This window comes from Silene latifolia, chromosome Y (genome assembly GCF_048544455.1).
Source record: "Silene latifolia isolate original U9 population chromosome Y, ASM4854445v1, whole genome shotgun sequence".
NCBI classification, from domain to species: Eukaryota; Viridiplantae; Streptophyta; class Magnoliopsida; order Caryophyllales; family Caryophyllaceae; genus Silene; species Silene latifolia.
Window position 1 is genome coordinate 266177560 of NC_133538.1, and position 13180 is coordinate 266190739.

General features: G+C 38.7%; 1 protein-coding gene across 1 annotated transcript; it reads right to left on the reverse strand.

Moving 5' to 3' along the window:
- Nucleotides 1–6654: 6654 nt before the first annotated feature.
- Nucleotides 6655–7644, reverse strand: LOC141630608 (uncharacterized). The gene has a single exon (XM_074443394.1). It carries the CDS (start codon nt 7642–7644, stop codon nt 6655–6657), a length of 990 nt encoding a protein of 329 aa, XP_074299495.1.
- Between the last annotated feature and the right edge of the window lie 5536 nt (nt 7645–13180).

Here is a 13180-nt window from a genome sequence, read left to right on the forward strand (position 1 = left end):
AGGCACTAGTAATTTGAAGTTCTTCCTTTGCTCGCCTAGCTATCTTACTTCTTTGTGCATCACAATTAGTAGTTTCCAAGCTCCAACTCAACTCATGTCCTAAATGCATGCATAGGGACATGTAAGCTTGATTTCGCTTCTCTTTGGTTCATTCTTGCAAATAAGACAAGAGAAACCAAAGTAGACTATTCGGGAGACATTTGTAGCTAAACACTACTAAATATGCATAGGAATGCGTGCAAATACGGTACAAAAAGTCTATATAAAATGCACGCATCAAAATTTCCCAAACCAAACCTTTGCTTGTCCCCATGCAAACTATATGCAAAACTAATGGAATAGAAAAAAAACTCAGAGCTAGCTACAAATTGTCCACTTAAACCGATTTAATGCAAGCAAACTAATACTTATAGCAAAACAGTCTAATGCAAACGAGTTATAGGATATTTATAATAAAGCTGAACTATCGACCTTGCAAGACCTTTGATAATGGACTCTCACGGGTCACTCTTCTCTCATGAAGCAAAGGATAAGCATATGAGTGTAATAGAGAAAGAAATATAGTCGCACACCTAAACTACAACCCACATAAACATGCATGCAGCTAATATGATAGACAATTCTAACTACCGTACATACATTCCAACCAATCAATGTCTGTCATAGTCGAAGGCTTACAAAAATATGGTTTAGTGAGGCAATGGGTAAGAAAAGGCAAAATGGGATTGTGAGGCAATAGTCAAGCTAGCTACCTAACGAAACCATACTAACAAACATCCATTTCTTACTCAATTACAGAATTAAGAACATGTGCCCTTCATTTGGCACAAAAACTCACTAACCAAACCAAACATACTCCTCATAATATATAAATAAAGCATAGGAGTAGAAACCGTCACAATCAAACTAACTTCTTTTTTTTTATCTTTCTTCTTTTGTTTTTTCGGTTTTCTTTCTTGTTTTTTTCGTTTTCAACTTTTTTTTTCTCATCCTCCTTTTTTTTCAAAATTACCAACTCCGATAATCTAATACAAACCAAACTCGGCTCAATAAATAATATACCGCAAAAACATACACTAAACTAGCTTGACAAGGCAGGCTAAATTTGGATGTAGTTAAGGATCAAAAGGCAAATTTGGCTAAACGTGGAGTTTAATGGGTAAAAATGAAAGAAAAGGGGAATGTAAGCACCTCCCTGCATGTGACACCAACCACTAACCCGAATGTATGCAGGTAAAAAGTAATTGAATTTCATATTTGTGCAAATTGATGATACATATTATGCAAGGAGTAAATACTCACAGTCCTACATGAACTGATCATAAATGACACCAGCTATAAGGCTCTAATCCTTAGAAATTATAAGTTGTTTGCCAAAATTTCAGGTCAAGTTTATTTATTCAGCTGTATTTTAACATTAACTCGTAGATATGCGAAAAGACAAAGCTATAGATATCAGTTTAAGCAAGGCTTAAGCAATATGACTAAATGTAGTGCAATTTCATCATTGAAATCTACCGTTCCGACTCGACCTATATGCTAAAATAAACATTAAATTTTTAATTTTATAGAGTTTTTTAGTTTTTATGAGATTTTTGATTATTAAAATTTGACAGGCTAAATCACACACCTATCAAAGATAAACCAACTGGCCTAAACTAATGCAGTAGAGGAAGTCGGGATCGTATCCACAGGGAGGTTGTTTGCAATTCTAAATGTCAATTCAAGTCCATCCAAGTCACAAATTGGGGGTTTGAAATGGGTTTGTCTAATAACTAAGGTAGCAAACAAAAGAAAGTAAATATAAACGATTTCAAATAAGAGAGAAACAGCTAGGATGGTTGGTTCACCATGGCCTACAACGATCTAAGGTAAAGTCGACGGTCAGTAATAAACGGTCTGAAGGGTATTGAATAGGTCCTCTCGGTCCACTGTTCGCCCTAGAATTCTAATGTAGCTCTCGCCCTAGAATTCGAGTGTCCTATTGGTCGTAGCAAGTCTTCGCCTTTTCCAATCTCTCGATCCAGGTCAAGGTTTAACAAAATGGTCAACTAATTATGTGCACTTAATTAATCAAACCACTATCAGATGCCATGATTAACAATTCAGACGGAGTAAATAGCTAGACCTAAAACCCTAACATATTATGTTATAGAACCGCGGATCTCCTAAATCCTAGCATAAAAGAATTAGCTACGCATAATTAAATGGAATACAACAATTAAAGAAGAAGAGAAAATTAAGATTTGCATGATGGAACTAAATAGATATTCAACTAGCATAAAACGAAAACAATAAGAACGATAAAAGAACAATAATAGAAATAAAGAACGAAGAACGATTTAAATTACCGAATTGAAGTAGAGGAATTACAAGTTTAGATCCGAAAAACTGAAGGAGCAAAGTAACGTAAAACAATATTTTTGCAAAAGTAAAAGGTGCCCTAATAAAGTTCTCAGCTTCTGTTTATATAGAATTAGCTGATAATTATTAATTAAATGACTAATGGGCCGAAATAGTAAGCAAACACGGCCTGGTTAGAAAAATAGTCGATCGACCAGAATTTCAGTCGATCGACTTTTCTAGGTGAACATCAGCGTCAATCATCACTTAATCATACTTCCTTTCGTCTTCACGTATTCCAAGATGATCATTCCCGAGCCTAACTTCACTTGTATCCATAATGCAACTCCGGGGACGAGTGTTGGCTTGTTTAAGATTCCTTTCGGGTCCACATCTGCACGAAATACAAAATAACCCAAAGTAGCCGATTCATGGGAGAATAGTAGCCAGTCGCTACTAAATAAGCATAGAAATGCGTGCAAATGAGTAAAGTAAATGTATAAAATAGGCACGCATCAAACCTCCCCAAACCAAACCCTTGCTTGTCCCCAAGCAAGCAAAGACTATACACAAGAAATAAACTAAAGGGAACGATGGACAAGCTCAGAGCTAGCTATGCTCCTAACATGCCCAAACCGATTTAATGCATACTAGCCAACAACAAGGTACAAAATCAATGCAAACGAGTTATATCAAGGATGAAATTTTCTGAACCGTCGACCTTGCAAGACTTGTAAAAATCGGATTCTCACGGGTCGCTCATCTCTCAACAAAGCAAAGGGCAATCATATATTTGTGCGAGAGAGAAAGAGAAAAATAGCCGCTCACCTAAACTTCGACCCACATAAACATGCATGCAATCTAGCATTATAGACAATTCTAGCTACCGTACACATACATTCCAACCAAACGTGGTCCTGTCACATGCCGAGTGCTTACAAAGTTTGGTAAAGTGAGGCAACGGGTAAGAAGAGGCAAAACATTTTTGGATGTGCGGAGGTGATAGCCAAGCTAGCAACCTAGACAAAACCAAAATGACAACTTCCTGCTTCCGAATCCATCAAAAATAAGCACAATTGCTTTCATTTGGCAAATAACTCACTTAGCAAATGAAACCATGACTCCTCATATGATATAAATGAAACATAGGAGCAAAAATATTCTTTTTTTTTTCAAGTTTCTTCTTTTTTTTTCGTTTCTCTTTCAATTTTTTTCTCTTTTTTTCCGTTTCTTTTTTTTCTAGTCATCTTTTTTTTCATGCTTCTTCCTTCAAGGCTACCATCCCAACCGTTCAAAGCAAACCAAATTAACATAATTAAAGATTATACCCGCGGAAGCAAACACTAGCTAGCTTGATAAGGCAGGCTAGATTTTGGATGTAGCTAAGGGGTCAAAAAGGCAAATTTGGCTAAATGTGGAGTTAATAGGTAATAAAGAAATAAAAGGGAAATTATAAGCACTCTCCAGCTTGTGACACCGGCCACTAACCCGAATGTAAGCTGGCAAAAAACAATTGAATTTTATACTTATGCAAATTGATGTTACATGCTATGCAAGGAGTACTACTCACAATTCTACATAAAACCGGTCATAGATGTCACCAGTTAATAGGCTCTAATCCTTAGAAATTATAAGTAGGTTGCCAAAATCTTCAAGTCAAGTCTATTTGTTCAGCTAAAATCAACCACAACTCGTAGATTATGCACCGCTTATACATGGAAAGTGTTGGCAATGCAACTCTTAGGCTAGTAAAGAGAACATAGATGCGATTTCATCATGGTTATCCAACCGTTCCTATCCTAAATGCATAATTAAAACATGCTGTTTTTTTTTTTTTTGATTTTTTTGCATTTTTTTCAGTTTTTTTTTATTTTTTTATTTTGATATATGAAAAGAAAGAACAATGCAAGCGGAAATGCAGTAAATATATGACTGAAATGCAACAAAAACAATGCATGAGCAAACAAATGCATACCCTCCGCAAACCAAAATGCACAATGCCCCCATTGTGCTCAGTAGCAAACAACACCAGCAGAGAAAAATTGGGAAAGGTAAAATGCACAACAAAATGAAAACTAATAAAGCAAGATAAAGGAAACGGAGACTCACAATGGAGAGCAAAACATAACCTCCCCCAACCAGCCAACAACAAGGGAGATCCTGGCCAGAAGCCACTATTCATCACCCACAGCAAAATCGGGATCATCATCTCCTTAAATAACGTGCTAATTTCCAGGGAAAAGTCGATCGACCAGCATCACCTGTCGATCGACTAACAGCCCCAGTCGATCGACCAAAACAACCAGTCGATCGACTTTTATACTCCTTATACGCGGCAGAAACACTTCTTTCACGCTTAGTGTGCCAAGACGACTCGCCTCTTTGCCGATGCACCTGAAAATAATGCACATATCTCCCAACACAAACCAAAGCACGTGTCCCAATCTTCTCAGTACCAAATGGAAAAATCCTAATTACAACGCAAATAAAGCAAACAATAAACTAAACTAAAATGTATTTTATTAAACAAAGCTTATTCCATCCGGGTTGCCTCCCGATCAACGCTGATTTTTGAGGTCCCGCTCGACCTTACTTCATAAGTCATCAAAAATCAGGCGGCGCACAGCTTGGCCGCTGACTAAGTCCCCTTAGCATTCTTGACCTTGGGCCACCACTCAAACTTGGCTTTGAAGATAGAAGATCGTCGCGCAGCATAGGCCTCCTCGCAACACTTAGCCTCTGGCTTTTCCTTCTTTGCACGCGGCAAGGGACTTTCTCTCTGTCCACTATAATCAGCATTGTCAGCCTCAGAAAACGCACCCAATGCAACAAGTCCACCTCCCGAATCCTCCTGGTAGCTTAACCTATCATGTCCTATAAAAGAAGATACAAAAGCACGGTCCTCCAACTTGCTCCCAGCATGGGGCGGAGGTGTCACAGTAATGGCAAAACAGGACTCAACTGTACGACTATAAACTACCACATGGCAAGTTACAACTTGCATAGGTGCCCAACGGACTTTAGAATGGGTGTAGGTTAGTGTCTCATCCCCACTTTAAATGTCAGAGTCCTCGCTCCTACGTCAATAACTGCACCAGCAGTGTGCAAGAACGATCTCCCTAAGATAATAGGGGTATGGGTATCCTCAGGAATGTCCAAAATAACAAAATCGACAGGTATAAAGAACTTCCCTACACGCACATGAACATCTTCTAGGACCCCTAATGGACGCGACAGGGAATGGTCTGCCTTTTGGACAGTCATATTTATGCATCTAAACTCAATCAAACCTATCTTTTGAGGTAAAGACAAGGGTAAGACACTGATGCTGGCACCCAAATCACACAAAGCATTATCAATAGTATGGGTGCCTATAAAACAGGGGATGGAAAAACTACCTCGCTCGGCCAATTTAGGTGGAGACTTATTTTGTAGGAGTTCACTACACTCCGCGGTAAAAGCAATAGTCTCTAGCTCATCAAAACTCCTCTTACGAGACAAAATCTCTTTCATGAACTTAGCATATGAGGGAATTTGAGTGATAAGTTCAGTGAAAGGTACCATTACCTGTAGATCCTTCACAACTTTCAAAAACTTCCCGAATTGCTGCTCAATCATCGTATTCAATTGTCGGGCCGGAAAAGGAAGCTTAATCGGAATAGGTGGCTCGATAGCTTTACTCTTCCCTTCATCCGAAATGGACGCCTTATCAGCAATTGAAGGCGTTTTACAAGCAGTAGACGACGAATCAGCAACTCCGTCTGGCAAATTAGTCAATCGACCACTTTGGCCAGTCGATCGACTAAAAGGACCAGTCGATCGACCACTTTTTTCAGTTGAACGACTTTTTTCAGCTTTGTCAATGTCCTGTTCTGCTGTTTTAGTCGATCGACCACTTTTTTCAGTTGATCGACTTTTTTCAGACGTTACAGCCACTTCGTCAGCACATTCATCTTCCGCATCAACATCCAGATCTTCAATAATAATCTCTGTGTTCACCCGGGACATCTCTAGTCCATCATATATAAGACCACTTCGTAGATGTATCGCATTAACGATCTCATGAGGCTTATCAGACTTAGACGGCAACGGACCCAGCTGCCTACTTGTGTTTTGGCTCGATAGCTGGGCAATTTGAGTGTCCAAGACTTTATTGTGAGCCAACAATTGAGCAATTAAAGCGTCTTTCTTTTGTGAAGCAGCCATTTGTTGTTGTAACATAGCTTTAATGTTCGACATATCACTGTTTGAAGCCTGAGGAGGAGGCTGCATCTGTTGAAATTGTTGTTGAGGTGGCCTATTAAAGTTCCCTTATGGTTGGTTACCACGATTTTGAGGGATGATGTAAGGATTGGCATGAGGCGGGGTAGGTTGGAACCCATTCTGATTTCTCTCAGCAAAGAACTTGGAATACGGAGTACCTTGCTTGAAAGACTGATAGGCATGAACTTGCTCTAAAGTACTCATAGACCCAGCTGCAACATGACCATGTGTACCACATTGCTCACATGGGACCTCCTGTTGAAACAAACCATTAACTGTCTGCTGATTTCCCAAGGACTGGGCTGTCTTTAGTTCGGCAATGTGGGCGGTTAGAGCCTCTAACTGAGTTGCAATTGCACTATCCGTACCGCCTCCTCTTTTTCTACCTCTTGGATTACCATTCTCAGCTGTGTGAGTAGCTATCTGATCAATTATTTTCCAGGCATTGGTATCATTAGTGTTGTCCTGGAATATCCCATTGGCAGCTGAATCAAGTAATGCCCTATGATCGTCATATAGGCCATTGTAAAACTGGTTACAGAGAAACCAGACTTGGAACCCATGATGTGGAACAGATCGTACTAATCGTTTGAAATGAACCCACGCCTCATGAAGGTCTTCAGCAGGACCTTGTTTGAAACTCGTAATTTGGCTTCGGAGAGCATTAGTCTTCTGGGGTGGGAAGTATCTCTTATAGAAAGTAAGAGCTAATAAATTCCAGTCTGTAACACCATATGCTTCCATATCCAAGTCACGCAACCACTCCGCTGCATCATCTCGCACGGAAAAAGGGAAAAGTGACTGTTTAACTTGCTTCTGTATCACCCCCGCAGTCGAAAGAATGGAGTAGCAGTAATAAACAAACTTCTCCATATGTTTAGCTGGGTCCTCACCAGCTCCCCCTCCAAATAAATTCCGCTCCACCAGATTAATGTAAGATGGGCGAATTTCGAAAGTACCCGTATCCGAGGTGGGGAGCTTGAATCCCTTGGGAAGAGAAGTAAGAGTGGGCTCAGAGTGACTTGCTAAAGTCGGCATGATGGTAGTAATGGCAGAAGTAGATGTGTCTTCCTCTAAGGACTAATTTTCTGCAAGAAATGTTGTGTAAGCTACATCAAGCGTACTCAAGTCTTCTACTTGATATATCTCCTTCCAAATGTTTCGTCTAGCACGGAGAGTCCTTTCTGGTTCTGGATCAAAGGGTATGAGTTCAGACGTAAAAGACCTGGGCATAAACAAAACTAGCACTGAAAGGTGAGAAACGGTCTCAAGGAACACAGGTTCCTTGAGACAAGAGACAAACTGAAATAAAACAAATACAAAAATGCGCCGCCTCTCCGGCATTGGCGCCATAATTTGACAGGATAAATCGCTCGCCTATCAAAGATAAGCCAACTGGCCTAAACTAATGCAGTAGAGGAAGTCGGGATCGTATCCACAGGGAGGCTGTTTGCAATTCTAAATGTCAATTCAAGTCCATCCAAGTCACAAATTGGGGGTTTGAAATGGGTTTGTCTAATAACTAAGGTAGAAAACAAAAGAAAGTAAATACAAACGATTTCAAATAAGAGAGAAATAGCTAGGATGGTCGGTTCACCGTGGTCTACAACAATCTAAGGTAAAGTCAACGGTCAACAATAAACGGTTGAAGGGTATTGAACAGGTCCTCTCGGTCCACTGTTCACCCTAGAATTCTAATGTAGCTCTCGCCCTAATTAGAGTGTCCTATTGGTCGTAGCAAGTCTTCGCCTTTTCCAATCTCTCGATCCAGGTCAAGGTTTAACAAAATGGTCAACTAATTATGTGCACTTAATTAATCAAACCGCTATCAGATGCCACGATTAACAATTCAGACGGAGTAAATAGCTAGACCTAAAACCCTAACATATTATGTCATAGAACCGCGGATCTCCTAAATCCTAGCATAAAAGAATTAGCTACGCATAATTAAATGGAATACAACAATTAAAGAAGAAGAGAAAATTAAGATTTGCATGATGGAACTAAATAGATATTCAACTAGCATAAAACGAAAACAATAAGAACGATAAAAGAACAATAATAGAAATAAGGAACGAAGAACGATTAAAATAACCGAATTGAAGTAGAGGAATTACAAGTTTAGATTCGAAAAACTGAAGTAGCAAAGTAACGTAAAACAATATTTTTGCAAAAGTAAAAGGTGCCCTAATAAAGTTCTCAGCTTCTGTTTATATAGAATTAGCTGATAATTATTAATTAAACTCGGCTCAATAAATAATATACCGCAAAAACATACACTAAACTAGCTTGAGAAGACAGGCTAAATTTGGATGTAGTTAAGGATCAAAAGGCAAATTTGGCTAAATGTGGAGTTTACTGGGTAAAAATGAAAGAAAAGGGGAATGTAAGCACCTCCCTGCATTTGACACCAACCACTAACCCAAATGTATGTAGGCAAAAAGCAATTTACTTTCATATTTGTGCAAATTGATGATACATGTTATGCAAGGAGTTTGCAAAAATTTCAGGTCAAGTCTATTGTTCAGCTGTATTTTAACATTAACTCGTAGGTATGCGAAAAGACAAAGCTATAGATATCAGTTTAAGCAAGGCTTAAGCAAAATGACTAAATGTAGTGCAATGTCTTCATTGAAATCTACCGTTCTGACTCAACCTATATGCTAAAATAAATATGAAATTTTTAATTTTATAGAGTTTTTTAATTTTTATGAGATTTTTCTTATTTCTTTTTTTGTAAAAATAAACAACAATGTATACAAAAATTAAACGTGACAACAAGAATGCAATAAAAACAACATGCAGACACAGATATGGATGCATAACCTCCCCAAATCAAACCGTACAATGCCCTCATTGTACTCAAAAATAGGGAGAGGAAATGCAAACTAAAAAGGAGAGGGTGGAGACTCAGAAAACTCACAAGAATACGCGAAGTAAGGACCTCCCCAAACCAGCCAGCAATATGGGAGGTCGCTAAATAGCCCCAGGAGTCCAGGACAGCGTCATAGGAAGCGAATCAAAACAAGCCAACTCGATCGAGAGAGTATATCACTCGATCGAGGAACATGGGCTGCAAAAGTGGTCGATCGAGGAAGACATGTACTCGATCGAATGGTCGTCATCTGTGGTTGCTCGATCGAAGAAGAAGAGTTTTCGATCGAAGGGCTAAACACTCGATAAAGCATAAAATTGCTCGATCAAGAGCTCCTTATTGTGCAAACTCCTAGTTATCAATAAAACACCTGCAAAGACGCAAATAGCTACCACAAAAATGACCAAAAACCAAGTCTAAATTGCTCACAGTCTATGGTTGTAAAAACCATTTATTACACACATCAAAAACTGAAATGGAAATCAACTAAAAACTTAAACTCCGGGTTGCCTCCGGGACAGCGCTAGTTTCAGACAGGTCCCAGCTCGACCATCTTTTCTTCAACAGCCATTCTAATTTAGCCCAGTCAAAACAGCTCAAAGCACGAAGCAGCCGATCAAATAACTGCGCATGTGCTACACAAAACTGTAAGTAACACCATAAAATAGCAATAGCATAGGAAATTAAAATGAAATAGCATTTAAGTCTAACAAATTTCCTATGACAGCTCCTAAAAACATCCACAAAATTATTCCACCCTACAGCTAAGGGCGGAATATAGAAGCTCAAATTAACCTCGAGTGGAAAATAAGAGAGCTCATGAGCATTTGACTCAAAAATAACGCGAGTATACTCCAGATGCACTGACGGGTTAGTATTGTGAGGTGGAGGAATCTGGTCTGCTAAAGGAGAAGGTGGGTATTCATCCCAAATGCAATGGACGGTAAAGTCAATTGGGTCAATTGGGTCCTCAATAATAGGTTCATCCATAGTATCGTCATAACTATCCCATTTAACCTCAAGACTGTCAAAACTTTTCTCCTCACTCTCCTTATAGCTAGACTCGTCAGTAGGGAAGTTATCAAAGATACCTTCCCAGTCGTCCTCACTATCTGTGCAAGAATCATAGAGGGGTTCTAAATTATCCTTATAAAAAGGAGTATCAACCACGCTAATGGTCTCCTCTATTTCTCTGTCAGTACTTCCTAAAACGGTTTCTAAGGTCTCACCCACCCCCTCATCTAAGTCAACATGAAGAGAGAAATTGGGTTTAAGAGTTTCAGGAGCAAACCATTCAAAAAATTCTAATACCTCTTTTATGGGGATTCCTTCGAAATCCCACTTACCATTAGCCTCGAGGTATGCTCACGTAGGGGCATTAATACCGAGTTTCCTTGACACAAGAAATAGACTAAATGAAAACAGATAAAACTACGCTGCCTCCCCGGCAACGGCGCCAAAATTTGATACCGTTGTCAGGTACCAAAAATAAATACGTAAGTACTACTAACAGAAGCTAGCGGTAAGTAGGGTCGATCACCACAGGGAGGCAAAGATGAGATTTATCTGTTTTAAATTAGTCTAAGAGTAACGGGGGTAAAAATATTTTTAACTAAACTAAGACTAAACCAAAGTAAAGGGAAGAAGAGAATGCGAAATTAACGAAAGAGAGAAGATAAAGAGAGAGAGAGCTAGGATTGTCAGGTCATCAATGAATGTCAGCTAATTGCAGCTAAGGTCACAGATCGGTCACTTGTATCGGTCTAAGGGGCAACGAATATCTCCTTCCCGTCTCAATTCACCCTAAAACACTATTAGCTTAGCTTCCGCCCTCACTAAAGTATCCTAATGTTAACTGCAGGTCTTACCCATTCCAACCTTCCGGTCTAGGTCAAGGCTTACCAAATCAGTTACCTAAATGCGTCAACTCAAGCAGCTAATTACAGTTAATTGCAGTGATTGACAACAAAGACAAGATTTTAGCAACAGATCTGCAAACCTAATTAGCAACTAACATCAACTCATTGAATCCCCTAAATCCTAGCAGGAAAATTAGCTAAACATAATAATGAATAAAGCAAAAGATAAGGAAGAAGTAAGAACAAGCATAATTAAAGATACAAACTAAAGAGAGGAAAGATTAAATAGAGAGAGCAAAAGAAAGATTACAAAGTAGCGAATCCGGAAAAGAGAAGCAAAGCAAAGTTCCCAGCAGTAATTAAGAGTAAAGCAGTAATTAAGAGTATATGAGATGACTTTAACCTAATCCCCGACTTCCTTTATATAGTAAAGTGATTATTAACATAAAATAAACCTAACACGAGATAAAAATCCCGAGTAACTTTATATCACTCGATCGAGTAACTTTATATCACTCGATCGAACAAACCCAAGCTAAAACCTCTCGATCGAGGACGTTAGGTACTCGATCGAACACTATCAAAAATAATCCATTCGATCGAGTAGAAAAAGGACTCGGTCGAACAAGATAGTACTCGATCGAGTGCTTTCCAGCGCACAATTCCTGCTTTGCGCACTGAACTTCAAACGGCTGCCATTTCTTCGTTACTTGGTCAAACAGAGCGTTTCTGGTGGCGTTGGAAATATAATAGGACAAGCTTTCATCTCCAATTAAAATCACCTGAAAATAATTTATAAAACTTTAGATATGGCTCTTCATAGTAGGCACTAGTAATTTGAAGTTCTTCCTTTGCTCGCCTAGCTATCTTACTTATTTGCGCATCACAATTAGTAGTTTCCAAGCTCCGACTAAACTCATCTCCTAAATGCATGCATAGGGACATGTATTAAGCTTGATTTTGCTTCTCTTTGGTTCATTCCTACAAATAATACAAGAGAAAACAAAGTAGACTATTCGGGGGACATTTGTAGCTAAATACTACTAAATATGCATAGAAATGCGTGCAAATACGGTACAAAAAGTCTATATAAAATGCACGCATCAATAACCACACCTTGGGTTTATATGATTAGTTGTTAAATAATAGAATTACATTGAACACATAAGACATTAGTGGTTTCGATTCTAGGGTTTCGTTGCAATTTGATAAACTATTCGACTTTAGGTCTCATTTTGTTAGCACCAGATTGCGTTGTACCCTTCAATTGCCATGGATGATCGCAAATTTACTTTCTCCTTCATGTTCAAGCTCATCAGGTTTGAGTTCAATTGATTTACCAACTTTGTATTTTTTTTTGTAAAGTCTTTGCTTTTATTTTGGAGACGTCCTTGAATTAAAAAAGTTCAGATCTTATCAAATCCATAAACTGATATGCTTATCTGATCAAACCTTTTCATGTTAACATAAATGACATGGGGATGTGAGTTACCATGAATCATTGTTTTGACAATCACAATGTCTTAGGGTCAGTCATCCGCGTAAGTAATTCATATGAACAAAGTGCCATATTCTCATTTGATGTTAGAAGAGAAATTAGCTGCCCCTCTTCTAGCTTTATAGAAATGTGACACGGCTATCGAAACCCTATCAAAAATAAAACCAACTAGCTCTACTAATGCAGCAGAGGTAAGTCGAGTATCGTATCCACAAGGAGGCGGTCACTATCTACTCGCTATTCTAGTCTGTCTAAGGTCACAAAACGGGGGTTTGAGTTGTTTTGACTAAACTAAAGAATTGGAATAAAAGCAATAAGAGTAAAAACAATTGAGATCAAAAA